The sequence below is a fragment of the Cibotium barometz genome, chromosome 62 (genome assembly GCF_041138505.1).
Source record: "Cibotium barometz isolate CiBa-2024 chromosome 62, ASM4113850v1, whole genome shotgun sequence".
NCBI lineage: Eukaryota > Viridiplantae > Streptophyta > Polypodiopsida > Cyatheales > Cibotiaceae > Cibotium > Cibotium barometz.
The window spans coordinates 24,325,150-24,343,985 of record NC_141107.1 but is presented as its reverse complement, the minus strand read 5'-3'; the positions used below and the strand labels follow the sequence as shown (position 1 = coordinate 24,343,985).

Here is an 18,836-nt window from a genome sequence, read left to right as displayed (position 1 = left end):
GCTAGCCATGGCTTTGTACACCTTTTTGTACTATAGAATATACTGAATACTCAGCTATCTCTCTCTATTCTCTCCATCTTCTGTATGCATTTTGCATCAAGCATGTTCCAGGATGGTGTTTAGGGCTGAAAGAAGACTCCCAGAGCTTCCGCATGTGACAATTTGACACGGGCACAGAGATTACAGCAACTTCGTCATTCTTGTAACCTCGCCTGATGAGTACAGTGATACAGTCATATGAGCCTACTACAGCTAAAGAGGCTCTTGCTCTTCCTGAGTGGCAAGCAGCCATGGAGACCAAGATTGATTCCATTGAGAGGAATCGTACATGGGAGCTTGTGGACCGGCCTCTGCATCGCGACAGGTTATTGGGGTCAAGTGGGTCTTTAAGACCAAGTTTCATGCTGATGGATCTCTAGACAAACACAAAGCCACATTAGTTGCGAAGGGATACTCTCAGATTGAGGGTGTGGATTATGAGGAAACTTTTGCTCTTACAGCCAAATACACCACCATCCAGACAATTCTTGCTCTTTCTGCTCATGAGCACTGGCCGGTTTATCGAATGGATGTCAAGTCTGCCTTTCTTAATGGTGACTTACATGAGGAGGTGTATGTTGAACAACCTCAAGGTTTTCAGGTTCTCAGACATGAGGGTAAAGTGTACAGATTGTACGAAGCCCTTTATGGTTTGAAACACGTACCCAAGGCATAGTATGATAGGATTGATGCATTCTTTCTTTCCCTTTGATTCCATAGATGCTTTGTAGACAGCAATCTCTATGTCTTTGCTCATGATGCTTTGCTCTATTTGATTGTCTTATATGTTGATGGTTTATTGATCACTGGCTCACATCTTACCAAGATTGCATAGCTCCGGTCAAATTTAGCTCTCACCTTTGAGATGATAGATTTAGGACTTCTCTGCTACTTTCTTGGGATGGAGGTCTATCAGTCTTCTGATGGAGTGTTTCTTAGCTAGTACAAATATTTGCAGCAGCTCTTGGAGACATTTGGGAGGACCGAGTGCCATCCAATTTCTTGTCCAATGCATCCTAACTCCAAGCTCTCCTGTGATGATCCCTCTCCCCTCTTTGAGGACAGTACACAATATCGGAGGCTTGTTGGTTCTCTTATTTATTTGACTTATGCCAAGCTTGACATTTCTTACAGTGTCAAGCTTGACATTTCTCAATCAATTTTCTTCCACTCCTCGACATTCTTGTTGGCAGGCCACTCTAAGGGTTCTCCGATATTTATCCGGTACCTTGGACTATGGTCTCTGTTTCAGAGAAAGCACTAAGCTTGTCGGATACTCTGATGTTGATGGGACAAGTGATCACCATACTCGACGATCCACTTCTGGTTATTGCTTCACTCTTGGTTCCAATCTTATTTCCTTGAGATCCAAGAAGCAGAATACAGCATCATTATCTTCTACTGACGTTGAGTACCGTGCTCTCACACGGACAGCCAGAGTGCCTTGGTGTTGGCTCAAACTTCATCCTTCCATGGCAAGACCAGGTCCACTTTCACTTCAAGCTGGTCACCGACACCATAATTACACTGGAGTATTGTACTTCTCAAGACAACCTTGCTGATTTCTTAACCAAACCTCTTCCTCGAGATACTATTGATCAGCTCCTTACCCGTATGGGAGTCCGACCCCGTGCTGGAGCTGAAAGGAGGTGTTGGACATGTCATCTCCAACTTTCTTTTTGTAAGCCCAACGGAGCGTGCAGGGACAGACTCAACCACGTGTCCAAGAAATAAAAATATAAAGAGAGAGAGGGGAGAGAGAAAAGGAATGGGGATCTTGCACAAAATACCACATTGAGCAAGCAACAGGCCCCACCCCCTTTTAAGAATTTATTCAGGAACAATCCACGGGCACACTGGCCAAGATCAATACAATCAATGAATACAAAACAAACAAATATGCCAATGTAGGATATCCAAGTTGATGTCGATGTTGATGCACAAGATTTCTGATGTCGAGCACACCACGGGAATGACCCACAAGTATCTCTCACCAAGCTAGTACCAAATCCAATATCCAAATCCAATGAATCCAAGTCCAAGTCCACATCCAAGTCCAAGTCCCATAACCAAGTTCCACATCATGTCCAAGCTTCATGCCCAAGCTATATGTCCAAGCTTCATGTTCCATGTCCAAGCTCTATGCCCAAGTTCTCCATCTCTAAGATCTATGTCCAAGTCCAAGAAACACTCGCTCATCCCATGAGTAATCTCCACAACTCCTATAGCCTTGTCCATGAAGAAAACCATGAAAAAGCTCTATCTCGCAAGAAAACTGATATAAAACATGTTTTAATGGTTTTTGGACGGTAAAAACATTCAAAAAGCTGTTTTTAGGGTTTTTGGAGCACTTTTTGAAATTTCTGTCCGTACATGCGCCCGTATCGCCCATGCATATGCCCATACAAGTCTAGGGCTAACCGTACATCTGAAAAGCAAGTTGGAGAAGGTGTTGATGGCGAAGAAGAAGCTCTCCATGATCGTAATGATGCCCACACACACTCCACAATCTCCTTTAATCTTCAATGATCTTGTTCAAGGTACTACAAGAGAAGTCCAATCCTTTTTATACTTGTAAGAGACCCTGCTTTTTGCCAAAAAGCCTTCATGCTTTTGCTTTGCCTTTTTATGCTTTGCTTTTCTCTTTTTACTTTTATTAATAAAATATTACTCAACTTTTGGTGCTTCGCTTTTCTAACTTTAAGGCCTTGCTTTTTGGCTTTGGAGCTGCTTTTTGAGAAAGTGCCTTTTAGCTTTTGGTCCAGCTCAGTCTCCTCTTTCCAATGGTGCCCTTGGCTCGCGGTCAATCCTATTTGACTTTTTGCTTTTTCTTGCTTTTTGACCAAGAATGGTGCTTTTTTTTAATCAAACCTTATGGACCCTGTCCCCATGTCTTCTTCCACCTGTCTGGTATCCGGGCATGGATTTCATTATGTGAAATAGAGCTAGGAGGGCCAAATAGTTACACTTTTACTCCATTTTGTGTCCCTTTTTATCCAGATATTTATCTAATGTCATTAGGGATTTTTTCAATATTTTTTAGGCTATTTTAGGCATTTTTATCAATCGTGGACATTTGTCCTCCAGTCCTACAGGCCGACTGGCGCTCTACACATATGTATATAAGCATGGACATTGTTCATTCATAATTCATTCTATACTTTCAGTTCTTGGCTCAAGTATTGGATCTCTCTTGGCTGTCTACTCTCTCTTGTGTGATCTCTACTTGCTTCCACTTCATATTCACTTATTACACTATTGCATGACTTGAGTGAGAAGAAGGCAATGTACAAATGGACAAAAGCTGAAAGTGATGCCTTTGTACAGCTTAAGGATGCCATTATCACGAGACCCGTCTTGGTGATTCTTGCATAGGCTATTTAGTGTCGAATGTGATGCATGTGGCAGTTGTAATCGGGGTTGTTTTTAATCAAGAGGGCCATGTTGTGGCTTATGAGAGCAGGAGATTGCATAATGCCAAGCTCACACTTGGGATTTATGAGAAAGAGTTGTTGGCTGTAATTCACACCCTAACTGTCTGGAAATACTACTTGTTAGGGATTAATTTACAGTCAAAACTGATCACCAAAGCTTGAGGTGCTTTCTCACCCACGGCTTGAGGTGCTTTCTCACCCACACCAAGCTCTCCAAGAAGCACATGAGGATGGCGAACTTCCTCTCCATGTTTCATTTTCAGATTTCGCATACTCCCGGGAAGAAGAATGTGGTTGCCAATGCCTTGTCACAAAAGCCTTATGTGGTAACAATTGATATTGCTTCACACCTAGGATGAGTGAAATGTATCATTTGGATGAGGATTTTGAATGCATATGGGCTGATTTGCAGGCTGGTACAGCTCATGCTCATTTGTGATCAAGGATGTATACCTCATGAAATACAATTGCCTATGTGTGGTCAAGAACATGAGGCAAAAGGTCTTGGTCCTTGGATGAATGCCATGCTCCTCCTTATACTAGTCATATAGGTATACTACCTACAACTCAAATGGTTCAGAGGTATTTCTATTGGCCAGGCATGAGAAAAGACATTGATATCACAAAGGTCCTGGTGTGGACTCATGGAAGAGCATAGAGAGACTACACGTAATGATGCTATCACATTTGATCACGAGAAAATCGGTGCCACATGTTATTGTGCTAGCAGAGTTTGGGGCAGCCCCCTTGGTCATGGATGCCCTCTTCCAGACCATCACGTACACTCAGCATGTTTATACACTTACTAGGGACCGTCTCTCGAGACTGGCACTTGAGTCATCCCTTCAGTTACACCAGGCGGAGGAGAGGGAGAGGAAGAGAAAGGCATGCTAGACCGCCCTCCTCATCATCAACAGTTACCACCATCATTACTAGCACCAGCATGGAACTCTTAAGTGGTTGAGTGGTTTGACACACATGGCCTCCAATGGACCGAGCATCAGAACATGTACTGCTCCTCATCCTCCAACTCTCCTTTAGTGCATACTTTGCATATCCGGTCCTTTGTGAGAGGTGCTCGGCTCTACCAATCTCCACTCTAAGGCGGTGGGAGGATACACTGAGCGTACCAATCGCTATCCACATCGCATGTGACATGTGTGTCTGTATGTATCTTGATCTCTCAATGAATTTGTCCTGGTCTCTATAGAACCAGAGCTTCTTGCGAAGCTGTGGCGGGGGCACCCATTCCCGATGTATGTGAAGCCCAACAAATCCAACCGAATATTACGGTTGATCTATTACCGTGAGAGATCCAGGTATGGGGAGTCCAGGCTATACTGAAAAGGAGGGAGGTACTGTGAGATCCAAGGGAGATTTCATTCTCTCTTCTGAGATGCTTTCTATCCACTCTCACAGGTAATTCAATATGAGGACCAGAGATGCCAACACTCACACGCCAGAGAGAGGCAATATTGTGGCAACACTCCGAGAGGCAGACTCAGCACAACTCATCTCAAACTATCATCATAGATTTCTCTGACATACGCCCCCATACCTCAGAGGCCACCACTCCCACACACAACCCCTGGGTCCCACGCAGCCAGGAGGTTACTAGTGAAAGGGTTCGATCTATACTGCATGCGAGACATCCCCGGCCCCGTTCAACATGATTGTATACTCCATGCATATAGCTTTGCATTCTCCTAGTAGTAGAGCTCCATCACCTCCCCCACTCATTGTACTTATTGCACACCCAGATTCAGCTTTTTAGTTCAGTACTTTTTCATTTTGTTGGGATGACAGAGGATACCCCACACAGGTACACTGATTTATCTCATAGGCTAATAAAATCTTTCTTTCTTTCTTTCTTTCTTTCTCTCTCTCTCTTCGCTGTTCGCCGCCCTCTCCCGCCTGGGCTGGCTCGCTATGCTGGCCCACTCCTCACCCTTCCTGTCCCCGCCCACCCTTCCTCAGGCCCCCAAGGCAGGAACATAACTCTCTCTCTCTCTCTCCTCCCTACCTGTGGGAAGTGCTGCAGAGTAAGCTCGAGGAATGGCTCCAAGTCTCCAAGAGAAGCTCGAGGCCCTCGAGACAACAATGAAGGCACTAATCAAGGAGAACAAGAAGACACCAATTCCAACCTCAATGAGGTGGAGAACAAACTACACCGGCACATCATGGCCCTCGAAGCACGGGCCACGGACCTTGAACAAGAGAACACAGCACTCAAGGAGGAGGTGAGTGCATTGAAAGTGGAACTGGTAGCCGTCAAGAACACCGAGAAGGAAGAAGGGGAGATCAATGACAACACTCTCACGGCCATCAAAGAAGAGATCTCCAAGGAGATCACAAAGGACATGGAGGGAAAACTCGAAGCCAAGCAGTCAGGATGGGTTGAGGTGCTGAAGAAGAACATCCGTAAAGAAGTGAGGGAGGAGACTCAAAGGGAAGAACACTTGAGGAGGAGAAGATGAGGCATGCCCGCCACCTCAACATTCGAGTCAAAGGTATAGCCGAGACACCCGAGAGAAAGATGGACAGCTTCTATGCATGAAGCTCGGCTATAGGGAAGAGGACCCTCTCCCCTTCACCAAAGCATGGAGAGCCAGGAAAGACTCAACACGCAAGCGAGCCCTCATCCTACAATTTGCAGGAGAGACGGAGAGGGTCACCTTCATGAGAAAGAGGGTGATTCTACGAGGATTACAGGGAAATCCCATCTATTTGGATGACAACCTAAAACATGCATGCCGAGAGTCCTACAGGCCCGGAAAGAGGGCAAGAGAGCATTCTATCGCGATGGCCATGTCATCATCGATGGCAAGGCCACCGATTAGCGCCAGGCGGCCTATGGGACATCAGCTATGGAGGATCCAGATTCACAGATACACATAGCAGTTTGGAACTGCAATGGAGCACTTTGGACACATCCTGGGAGGATGGAGGAGGTCATGGAGGGACGGGACATCATACTACTTACAGAAACGCACCAGAGCCCAGAGAGGGGGCTACCCAAAGTAGAGGGCTATCAATGGGAGTTTACATACAGGGGGACCACACGACAGAGCACATTGAGAGGATCTGGAGGTATAGCGGTACCATTCAAGCGAGAGCTACAGGAGCGCCTACACATGGTAGCACGTGACCGAGAGGCTAGATACATGTGGATAGACAGCAACTCTCAGCAGATAGGGTGTTATACATTGCTCTATGCTACTTCTCTCCTAGAGGATCAAGATATGCCATGACAGCAGAGGATGACAGTAGAGGCAAGGAGGAGGACACAGGGCCATTGGGAGAGTCACCATATGCAGCCCTTTTAGATGAGATCATACACTACTCCAACCTGGGGGAAGTCCTCCTTATGGGGGACTTCAATGCACGGACACAGAGCCGACAGGGCGACATTTATGATTTCGAGCACCCCGAGGTGATGCACACACTAGAGGTGGAGGACACGGGAGCCTACAGGGTGTCAGAGGACATGGGGCCAAATAACATCAGATATGGTCATCACTTACTTGAGCTGGGAGCACGACACCATCTCGTTATTTATAACGGGATGAGACAGTGGTTGGCAGGATTCAGGAGCACTGACATGCTTTCCACGATCAAAGGGGGGGGGGGGGGGGGGGGGAAGCACAGTGGACTACATCATAGGGTCCATGGAGACCACACAGGTAGTGACATCTTTCACCATCCCCCCTTGTCCTATTGGTGCGGATCACACGTACCTCTTACTGTCACTGGCGAGCTCCACACCAGCACCCACACAACCCACACAGGGATCGCATACAACCTTCTACTTCACCCATGACTTGGCAGACATATATGAGCATCATGTATATGACAGGCTATTCCAGATGGATCCCCTGTCACCTCTAGACACACTCACCACCCAGCTGTCATCTCTACTACATACGGCTGCCACCCGCAGCTTCCCCCATCATACACACATTGCACGCACTGATAGATCTGGGAGCATGCCCCAGAATCGGTGGTATGATGATGAGTGCAGAGAGCTATATAGACACCTCCGCGCCCAAAGAGCACTGGGGGACCATTACACAGAGACAGGCAAGCCGACAGATGAGGATCCTCACACGCCATAAGAGGCGTGCATATGAGGAAGCACAGTACTGGGATATATACCACCTACTCATGAGCAGAGATGCAACCACTGCATGGCGCAGGATGAGAGAGCCTCGCCCTCGTTCCCCGATTGAGGATCCACACACATGGCACACATATGCAAAGAGCCTCTACCATATCCCTCAGCAGCCACCCATACCACAGCCACATGAATCCCGCCCTACCACCTCTACTTTCTTTACCGCCTCGATGGTAGAGAGAGCTATCCACCGGTTACAGCATGGGAGATCGGCTGACCACACAAGTATACAAAGTGAGCATCTTATTTATGCAGCTGACACACTGGGACCCCTCTTTAATAAGGCACTAGTGGAGGGTCTACCAGCTGAGGGAACTATGCACACCATTGTGCCTCTCCACAAAGCGGGAGACATGCTAGACCCTCAGCAGCCACCCATACCACAGCCACATGAATCCCGCCCTACCACCTCTACTTTCTTTACCGCCTCGATGGTAGAGAGAGCTATCCACCGGTTACAGCATGGGAGATCGGCTGACCACACAAGTATACAAAGTGAGCATCTTATTTATGCAGCTGACACACTGGGACCCCTCTTTAATAAGGCACTAGTGGAGGGTCTACCAGCTGAGGGAACTATGCACACCATTGTGCCTCTCCACAAAGCGGGAGACATGCTAGACCCCAGCAACTACAGGACTATCATGATTGGTCATACACTGGCCAAACTTTATGGTGCAGTGCTCGAGGCAGAGTTGAGCTCATATGCAGAGAAGGAGGGACTGCGAGCACCAGGGCAAGCTGGATTCCGACGAGCTTTCTCCACTATTGACCATATATTCACTATGAGATGTCTGATTGACAAGGCTAGGGCGCGGGACAAGAGATTATACTGCTGCTTTGTGGATTTCCGCAAAGCATTTGACACAGTGCCACGAGAGAGACTCTTCCAGCGTCTACAGTCATTGGGGATCCCATCAAAGATGGTTTCGGGTATCTATGCTTTATATGAGCAGGTCTTCGGGCGCCAATACGATGCCCCGGGGGGCTATCTGATGTTATTGCTAGCACCATAGGTGTGAAGCAAGGATGCCCACTCTCTTCTACACTATTTGGGCTATACATCGATGAGGTGGCTGACTTCATTGGTCACGGTGGTGGGGACGGGGTAGACATCTCAGGTACCACAGTCCACATTATGCTATATGCAGATGATATTATTCTGGTCTCTGAGTCGCAGATGGGACTAGAGCACCATCTCCATGTACTCGATGACTTCTACACACAGAGGGGGCTTATAGTGAACCTTGGGAAAACCAAGGCCATGATTTTCCACACCTCAGGGCCGGTTCGACGACAGGCCATCTTCACACTAGCAGGAGGACAAGTAGAGGTGGTAGACTCATATGTGTACCTGGGGATTACATTTACGACTCCGCCAGGAAGATTTACTATGGCACAGGCAGCCAGGGATAGACTCACACGAGGGTACGCAGCTCTGGCCATGCTAGAGAGACAGTGTCACCAGGCACACTTCCAGGAGCCCCGCACGAAGGGGTGGTTGTTTGACACACTAGTCACCCCTGCTTTGATGTATGCTGTAGCAAATGGGCACCTGGGCTCGCCACCTCCACATGGTCTCAGATAGAGAGGCCTCAGATTCTTATGCTCTCACAGATGATCCGCAGCAAACCCTCCGTCCCACATGACATTGTCCGGACGGAGTTTGCTGCACCTCCTATGCTAGTAGAGGCCCTCTTCCAGACGATCTGCTTCATACAGAGGATCAGAGATATGCCATCAGATCGACTCTCACATAGAGCTTTTGAGGCGTCCAAGCAGCTCGCAGAGAGTGGAGATATGAGATCATGGTATTCACAGATGATACAGTGGCTCACTCAGCATGGTCTTGACATAGATCACCTACCACCTTTCCAGTATGATATACATGCACCACACATCCAGCTCTCTCACAGTGAGACTCACCTACCATTTCACACTATAGCTACATGCTACTGGATAGGAGTTATACCTCTTGATGGTATGGGACATCAAGGTAAAGGTTAGATGTACTTCATTATAATTCATGTGTGCATCCCTTGGGCTCAGGGGTGGTTGGGTGGATGAGTTTATGCCTGATTTATGCATGTTTATGCATAAACATGCATGTTTATGCATGTTTATGCATAACATTTATCTAGAGAGATCGTAGGGTTTAACAAGTGGACTATTTGACTAGGTGGGTAGAAGCCAAGGCAACAAGAAGTGCTATAGAAAACAAGGTGTGTAAGTTCCTATTTGAGATGCTTTATTGTCATTTTGGAGTCCCTTTAGAACTAATTAATGATCAAGGAAGAGAGTTTAGGGCTGATGTGATGAAGGATCTTGCCGAGATGCTAAGCATAAAGAACATGTTTACTACTCCTTATCATCCGCAATGCAATGGGCTTGTGGAGAGTTTTAATGGTGTATTGCATAATTTGTTATTCAAGCTCATGTGAGGATGGGATCCACATATACACTCTTGCAAAGTTTGGTCACCATTGGATCACATTTGGTTCAATGTGCATTAGAAAGGCCCAATTTTCAATGTGTTATGGCCTTAGAGAGCCAATCTTTTGGATCATCCATTGTGTCACATCCAAGTCTGGGGACAAGCACACTTTGATCTTTAAAGTGTTCTCGCATGTAATGTGGCCTAAAACCTTATAATTACTTAGAAGGTTGGCATAACCTACTATATACACCATTCATTATGCAGGTCACTACTTATGTGACACAACTGTGTTAATCAAATGGAAATGAATGGAATTCAGTTCCACCCCTCAAAATTGAACAGAGTCCTTCGACAGGATTTATGCCAGCGATACACTCAAGAGACTTGGATTACACCCAGTCAGCCTCTACCGCCAAAGATGCTATACTACAGAGATCAGTTTATGCGTATCTCAGCGGATGGATTCATACAGAGACCTGGATACATGGATGTGTACATGCCTCACAGTGCCCGAGTGGTGATTGGCCAGCTCAGAGTGTCATCACACCAGCTTGAGATTGAGGCAAGTAGGGCAGCACGGATCCCCAGAGCATAGAGGATATGCAGACTATGCCAGGAGGAGGTTGAGAGTGAGGAACATTATGTATGCACATGCAGAGCATATAGTGTCATTAGAGAGAGATACACCACCATCTTCAATGGACATCCCTCACTATATGCACATGCAGAGCATATAGTGTCATTAGAGAGAGATACACCACCATCTTCAATGGACATCCCTCACTCCGCTCGATCATGGAGTTCGCAGACCAGCGCAGATTTGGCCAGTTCTTGCTAGAGACACAGCGCCACAGAGAGACACTGCTATGGACTCATACCACAGGGAGAGGTGGGCGACAGCTCCAACTCACTGATTTCTTCCAGAGATCTATCCCAGTGCCTATTCTGACACAAGAGGGGGTTACACTTCAGCGTGCTACGAACCTCAGACAGATTTCTTTAGTCTACACAGCATCCACGTCAGAGACCACCACCCACACTAGCGGTCTGGTCCCGTGCCCAGAGGGGTCCTCGGTGATAGAGCTCGATCTATTTTTGCATAGCCATTTCCGTTTCCGTATCCATTTCCCCAATTCCCATACCTATGTTTGAAATATGCACAAGAATAGAGGCTGCCAAATTGACCAAAAAGATGCAAAACAGAGTTCTCAGAAATCACCAGGACACTTGTCAAACCTAGCACACTTCCATTCAAAATAAGTTTAGACTTTATACTACTAAGACCAGTTATTCAAGGTAACTAAGGAGGCGTTCATTCAGATGACTTGATACTTGGGGGTTCACTCAGCACATGTATTGAGGATATCTATGGGACCCTTCTGTGTCTCATAACACAGGGAAACGCCCATCTAACCTGGAAGCACAGGGAGCTCCCGGAGAGTGGAAACTGTGATAACGAAGTACCTACTACCACTATAGTAGCTTTAAGAAAACCAATCTTCTTGGCTGTTTATATGGATGTCCAAGTCAAAGCATATAATCAATGTCATTCTATTGTGTAAAGGTGATGCTTTGTTTTTGATGTGCCACATGGCAGTGCAAAGTCCTGCAGAATCCCATGTCAACTACTTCTCCAATACACTTGCCTAAGCCTAGAATTTAGCCAAGTTACCTGTAGCAAAACATCAACACTGCCAGGAATCGTTGGTTCTTGCCCTGGGAAGTACGGGAATGCTTGTGCCTGCCATATCCAATGAAGCATGACAAGCCAGCCATCAATAAGAAAACCATGCTTACTTCTGGAGGAAGGAAAAAATCACCATTTAATACCACTACAACTTCTGTTCTCTACGTAAAAAATCTAGTCAAAACATGAACATGGTAGTGTTAAATCCTTTTGACTGCCTTGTGAATTGTAAATATTGCTTACATTACTTCAGTAAACAAAGTTTTACTTTGAACCTGGATCATCTTAAGAGAAGGCAGTGTTAAGACTTAATGGATCGTCTTTAGACTTAATGCACAAGGTTTCGTTATGTGTGTGGTTCCTCTCTAATAATTCTTTCAAGAGAAAGGATCGTCTCCAATCTCTAGTGCCAAGTTAGAGGTTGTTACTGCTTCCAACCAACAAGTAAAAACTGACCTTTGAAAGCAGTCAAAATTTGCACTCTGCTGACATTGATTGTGCCAAAATATTTGGGCAGAGATTCTCAATGGCCAATGGCAAGTCGGTGTTGGTCCAACCATTGTGGATAAAGGCTTCCCAACCATCCAAAAGGAAGTACCTTATATGTACAATTCCCCATTAAGTTGCAAAGGATGTATATGCTGACCCTTATAGATCAATAAGTACTTGTTGCCAACAAAGGGCAAAGGAGTCTACTCCCCCAAATCAACGAGCTGGAGCATCCCCCCGTCTGCACACCTGCATCTCCTCTCCCCCGTCCTCCTTCGCACTGCCCCCTCCTCCCTCCTCCTAAGCACTTCCACCTGCCCTTCGCCCTCTCCCACCCTCCGCTTCTCCCCCCCCCCTCTGCATTCTGCCCTCCGCCACCTGCCCACCCTGCCTCCTGTGCGCCCCGGAAAAAGTCCTCCAAAAGTAACACAGCAAATTGCACCTTCTCCTTCTCACCTTTGAATAAAATCAAAGTACATCTCCATTTTGCTAATCCACTCCGCCAATTCATTTAAAGCAGCAGCTTCTCCCTTGAACTTAGGAATGGCCACTGTATCATTCACATCTCTAAGTTACAGAGTCACCCAGACTCGACGCGCTATACTCAACACAATGCCACTAGGCCTCTTCTTTATATGCCAAAAGCCTCTTTAGTTAGCATAGCCCCATGCTAGTCTCGCTAACCATGCCAAACTAGAATGACATATACCATTGTGCTCACAACCTCAGCTTTCTGGGACTAGGCCTATGAACCAGTCAACCATATGCTGCCTAGCTCAGGCTTCCTAGTCATATTCCTTGTTTTAAATCAAATTCGCCAACATAGTGAAAGTCAAAACATATGAACCATATCAAGAGATCAAACCCCTTCTAAAACCTGTCATAAATGATATGTTCGCAACTTAGAAGGCAGCACTTTTCAAAAAAAAAACTCATTACTAAGCACACAACATGAAATAGTAAGTTGCCAATTTTGGGTTCAACACAATACTAAATTTAGCAAATTAAATGACCTCGTGAATTTAATTCATTAAATAGGAGGGTAATACAAACAGAAAAGGTCCTTGAGTGCCAAAATCAACCACGATTTTATACCATTGCAAGGTACCTTGAAATATGGCACTAGAAGGACTCAGATAAATCAACAGCTAGCCCAATTCCTTTTGATGAAAGACATCAACCTGATCAAGCCACTCTTGGACTTGGCAGCCTTGCACGTTTGGCAGACATGCTGTGGCCAGACTATGGGGGGCATGGTCACCCTAGGAGGACATCATTCGCTTCATCATCCACATCGGAATGCTGGCAAGGTAACTCAAAGATTATGCAGCAGCACTGCACAGCCTTCCTTGTTCCTCAACCCGGATGACGGTTGTATATTCTTGCATTACATGCTCCCAGTGTGACTTCCCCGCCCCCCCCAAAGAAAGGGGGGGAAAAAAAACAAATCTCAGTTTTTACACATCTATGGAGGGTTGTAATCTACCTCCGAGCAAATGCACTTTTGCTTAACTAATAGAAGAAACTCTTTTCAGCCGCGGAAAGGGAAGGGGGGGGCAGGGGGGGGGAGGGGGGGGGGGGAGGGGAGAGCAAGAGAGAGAGAGAGAGAGAGAGAGAGAGAGAGAGAGAAATGAAATGAAATGAAATGATATATTAACGTCTTCAGAAGGCCAAAATGACCTATGAGACCAAAAAGGTTACAACAATTGGTGGATCTGATACAATGTCTGTGTAAGAAAAGCTACAAACAACTAAACGACTAACTGAAACTGAAACAACTATGGGGAAATGTACGATACTAGGAGCTCCTAATGGATAACATCTGGGAGGAAAACTCCAGGAACAAAGGTAAGCATCATACACATCACTATCCAAAGATGTCTCTCATCGGTCGATGGCGGATATCCTCAATGTCCTCCATGGTGAGTACTCTGACTGGACGTCTCCCATGCCGTGCTAGTATGGTCCTGATCCTCTGTTGTAGTCTCCGCCGGTGTCGAGATGGGCCTCTCATCTTGGGGCGCCTAGACCGCCCCAGCTCTATAGCCCGATCAATCAGTGTACCTCTGGTGCGGCTGTACTCTGGGGCTGGCTGCAATGCCTGCTGGCCTGACTGCTCAATCTCTGGTCGAGAGAAGTCTGTAATCTGCCTCTGTAGGTGTCTCTCCCTCTCTGATCCCCTCCCTCTCAGGAGACCCTCTCTATGTCTACGTAGCTCCAACAAGTACAATCTGAGGCATCTCTAATCCTAGTATCTCATGACTCTAGAAAGTGGTCCGAAGCCCTCTCTAAACAGGCAGTGAAAACGGCCTGTATCTCATAATATACTGGACAGTGACATATGTAATGTAACTCTGTCTCTGGCTCCATCTGGCAAAGGCTGACAAATCCTGGCCTTAGCTGGTACTCCTCTGAATCTGCCAGTCTCAATCTCTAGCTGGTGTGAGGATGTGCGCATCTGACCAATAGCACACCGTACCCCATGAGAAAGATGAGTATCCATGTAGCTGGGTCTAATCACAAACCCATCCTCCGTGAGCTAGAGAAGATGATCTCTATAGAAAGCCATCTTCGTACCAAGCTCATGTGTCGGCTGTATCCATGTCCTTCTAGTGTCCAGCTGAGTCAAGTCCTGCCTGATAAGTCTGGTAATCTCTGCCCGTGTGAGAGAGAGGGAGGGTGCATCCAGGGAGTACTGAAATGGAGGTAGCCTGTCCATACTAAAGCCATGCAGTTGGAACCAAGCTGTCATCTGTGCATACCAACATGATCCGTCTCAATGTGATGCCAACTGTCGTGAAGACTCCAGGGCTAAGCGAGCATATCTGTCTCTAGGGAGAGCCCAAGTGCTATGTATAAAGGAGACTGATCGAGTGAGTGCCTCTACTACCAATGGGGGGGCAGCCATCTCTGCACGGATAATATCATGTGGTACGGAGGCCTTGGCCCTAATCATCCGGGAAATCATAGAAACCAAGGACCTCTCCATACGTCTCCATCCATCAGTGCTACCAGCTCGCGGCTGTGGTGATCCACTGAGGGTCCCCATATCTCCACTCCATACAGCATGGCTGAAGTGACCAAAGTGTCAAAGAGCCAGAGCTTTGTTCGAGGTTCCTGAAACTGAACCTGCGAACACATCCTCTCTAGTCTCCCCAATGCTGCATAAGCTCTGGTCAATCTGGTCTCCGCTACTCTCCTCAAGGAAAATAGTGGGCCACTAAAAACCACACCAAGGTAAGTATATGCATCTATATACTCCACTGTCTCCTGACCATATGTAAAGGTGGGTATTGACCTCCTAACCCACTATGCTGTGGTGTTAAACACCATCACCTTGGTTTTACCAAGGTTAAGAGACAATCCACTGTCCTGTGCAAACGTGTGCAATGCATCCAAATGACGCTGCATCCCCTCTGGAGAATCTGAGATGAGCACAATATCATCAGCATACAATAACAGCGGAATCCATGTCCCTACTAGCTGTGCTCCTCTGTCACCCTCCGAAACCTCATCCACATACATCCCAAATAAGGTGGGAGAAAGAGGGCAGCCCTGTTTCACCCCAATAGTGGAGTGAACCATCTCAGATATACCCTGAGTAGTACGTACCTGCCCCACAACTGTCCTGTATAAAGCCATGATTCCCCAAATCAGCTCTGTGGGCACTCCCATCTCCTGTAGTCTGCGCATCAGTCTGGCTCTCGGTACTGTGTCAAAAGCTTTGCGGAAATCCACAAAGCAACAATAAATCCTCCTGCCATATAATCTGCCCTCCTCAATAATAGCTCTGAGTGTCAAGATATGGTCAAGAGTGGAGAAACCTCTCCTGAACCCTGCCTGCCCTGATGCAAGTATGCCCTCTCTCTCTGCCCATCTACTCAACTCCTGCTCAAGAATAGATGCATATAATCTAGCCAATGTGTGACCAATCATGATGGTACGATAATTCCCGGGAAGCATGGGATCCCGTGACTTGAAGATAGGCACAATCGTGGACATATTCCAAGTCTCAGGAAAACCCTCACACATGGCTCGGTTAAACATCATAGCAATAAGCTCTGCAAGCATATCTCTGGCATGAATAAAGTGCTCTGCTACCAAACCATCATGATCATATGCTCTCCCAGTCCTCATCCTGTCAATATCTTTCCTTACCATCTCAGCAGTAAAGAAAGCACATGTCTCTGGGCATGGCTCCGATGGGTCTGGCAGGGGCGGCTGTCCTGGTGGTGCTGTGTACAGGGATGCTGCATACTCACCCGAAATCTCTGTGGAGGTAATGGCTGGTGATGGTGAATGCTCATGGAATAGTCTCCATGCCTCGCCTGAGTCCTGACTCATAAATAACTGATACAAATCCCTCTCTAACTGAGCAAGATAAGCCCTCTTCTTCCGTCGCACTAGGTGTCGGAAGGTAATCCGTGACTGTCTGTGAGTGGTAACACCCATGAGCACCTCTCTCTGTAATCTGATCCTCATCTCTCTGCACTCCTCATCATACCAACTGTTCTGGGGCATGTTCCCAGATCGTCTCCGTGTAGGCTGACTATGGGGATATGCCTCTGATGCTGCAGCATGAAGCGTCTCTATCAATATCTGAGTGAGCTCATCTAATGGCCGTCCTGGCTCCTCGGCACATAAGCGTCTGTATATATCATCCGTGTACACGGTGTCAGTCTCCCTCATAAAGGTATAACGAGTGTGTGTGGAGACCTGTCCCAATGGAGCGGTGCTGAACTGAAATGTGAGAGTGAAGGACAAGATAGCATGATCCACTGCTATTCCAACCGGCCTAGTGCCTACCATAAAATCCTGAAAAGAGGGAATGAGACTGGGCTGAGCCATAACATAGTCCATTGTACTAGCACCATGCCGATGTGGAAAGCTAGTGAAACCGCCCGATGTCGGGAATCTCTGTAGGCCATTCAGGATGGCCAATCCATGTGCAGTCCCCATGTCTATCAAATACCGCCCATACACTGTATGTTCCTCATCCTGTGAGAGTCTAGATAGGCCCATATCCCTAACATCAAGCTCCCTCAACATCTCCTCTGAGGTATCATAAAATACTGTCTGGTTATGGGCAGTCCTGGCATTGAAGTCCCCCAAGAGAATGATGTCACCATCCTTGGAGAACTCCCAAATGTCATCATCCAAAATAGAAAAGGGAGCTAGGTGATGCATACACTGATGTACTAGGAGCAAAATAGCATATAGCAATGTAGAGATATCTGCCCGTCTCTGCCCTCAGTCTAACCCACATGTACCTAGCCTGCTCATCTCTGCGGACTATATGTATCAGTGGCTGTAGCTCCTCTCTAAACAATACTGCCACTCCTCCTGAGCCCCGTCCTCTATGCTCTGAACGAGTCTCCTGTCTACAAGCTGTCTCCCATCGGTATCCACTAACATGTGGCATGGACTGTCCAGGAGCCTGATGCGTCTCACAGTAGAAGATGATGTCCCTCCCAGTGAAACTATCCTCAAAAGCCCCTACATCAAGGCGTAGAGATCCATTACAATTCCAAGTAGCAACTTTGAGTGTAGTCCCATAGGTCTCGCGCCGTCATGAAGAGCGCCTCTCCATAATCACCACTCTACCATCTCTATAGAAGGCCAGTTTCCCTTTCTCTCGGGCATAACTTCTTTCATGTGGGCAAGTTGCGAGAGTGTGAGGTCATCTCCAAGAAATATTCCCGTCTTCTTGAGTGTAGGACGTCTCTTCAAGAAGTCCTTCGCTTCCATGGAGGGGAAACGAATGATAAGTGCTCTCCTTAGAAAATTCACCACTACCTTCTCTCTTCTTTCCCACTCTCCATGCCTTTGTGTGTGTGGCTTCAATGCCCATCATGACAAGAGCTCCTTGGTTTCCCCTTCCGCATCATCACGGTCTTTTAGACCGGACACTCGTACATGTAAGGCCCGGGTCTTCCTCCTTTGCTCCTCTTCAAGGGTCATGTTGATGATGGTGGGAGTGGGGATGGGTGGCGATTCTTTACCTTTCCCTTTCTTGAATGTAACACGCGGAAGCTCTGGGTAGTCTTCTTTCAGCCCTAAACACTCTTGGAAACCTTCTGATGCAAAAATGCACCATCTGATGCAAAAACGCACCATCTTCTACTGGTTCATGGTCTTTATCTGTTTGCCTCTTCTGGATCTAGCCCTGAGAATGTCCATGGCATCTGTGATGCACATGACATCCCCCTCTGCTAAACTTGATGACGGGAATCCAACCTGCTCTTGGATGACTGTCATCATCCCAATCCTGTCCCGAAGTCCCTCTGTCATCTTCCATCCCTGGCAAACCTTTTTCTCTAAAAATCCGGTCTGTTCTCCAAACCACTCTGTCTCTAATGAAGATCTATGCATCTGGTCTTCCTCTAGTCCACAATCCATTCCTGCCCTGGCTCTGAAACACAGTCTTGGTCTTCATTCCTGGAACTGAGTCTGGCACTCTCACATCACCCTTGGAGGATCAACCTCCCTTGGGACCGTTACCTGAGAACCTATCTGGTTCACGGAACTGCCATCCCCATCTGGCACTGTGGAACACCACCAACAAACCTCCTGGGA

At 46.9% G+C, this 18,836-nt stretch overlaps 1 protein-coding gene across 4 annotated transcripts in view; it reads right to left on the bottom strand.

Annotated features, from left to right (window-relative positions):
• Positions 1–18,836, bottom strand: part of LOC147604276 (catalytic/ hydrolase) — a 104,703-nt gene that overhangs the window by 71,748 nt on the left and 14,119 nt on the right. For all 4 annotated transcript variants that reach the window (XM_086795265.1, XM_086795267.1, XM_086795266.1 and 1 more), the window contains exon 3: positions 11,757–11,825. In XM_086795265.1, coding sequence (XP_086651391.1) covers positions 11,757–11,825 — 69 coding nt within the window. The remainder of the gene's footprint in view (positions 1–11,756; positions 11,826–18,836) is intronic.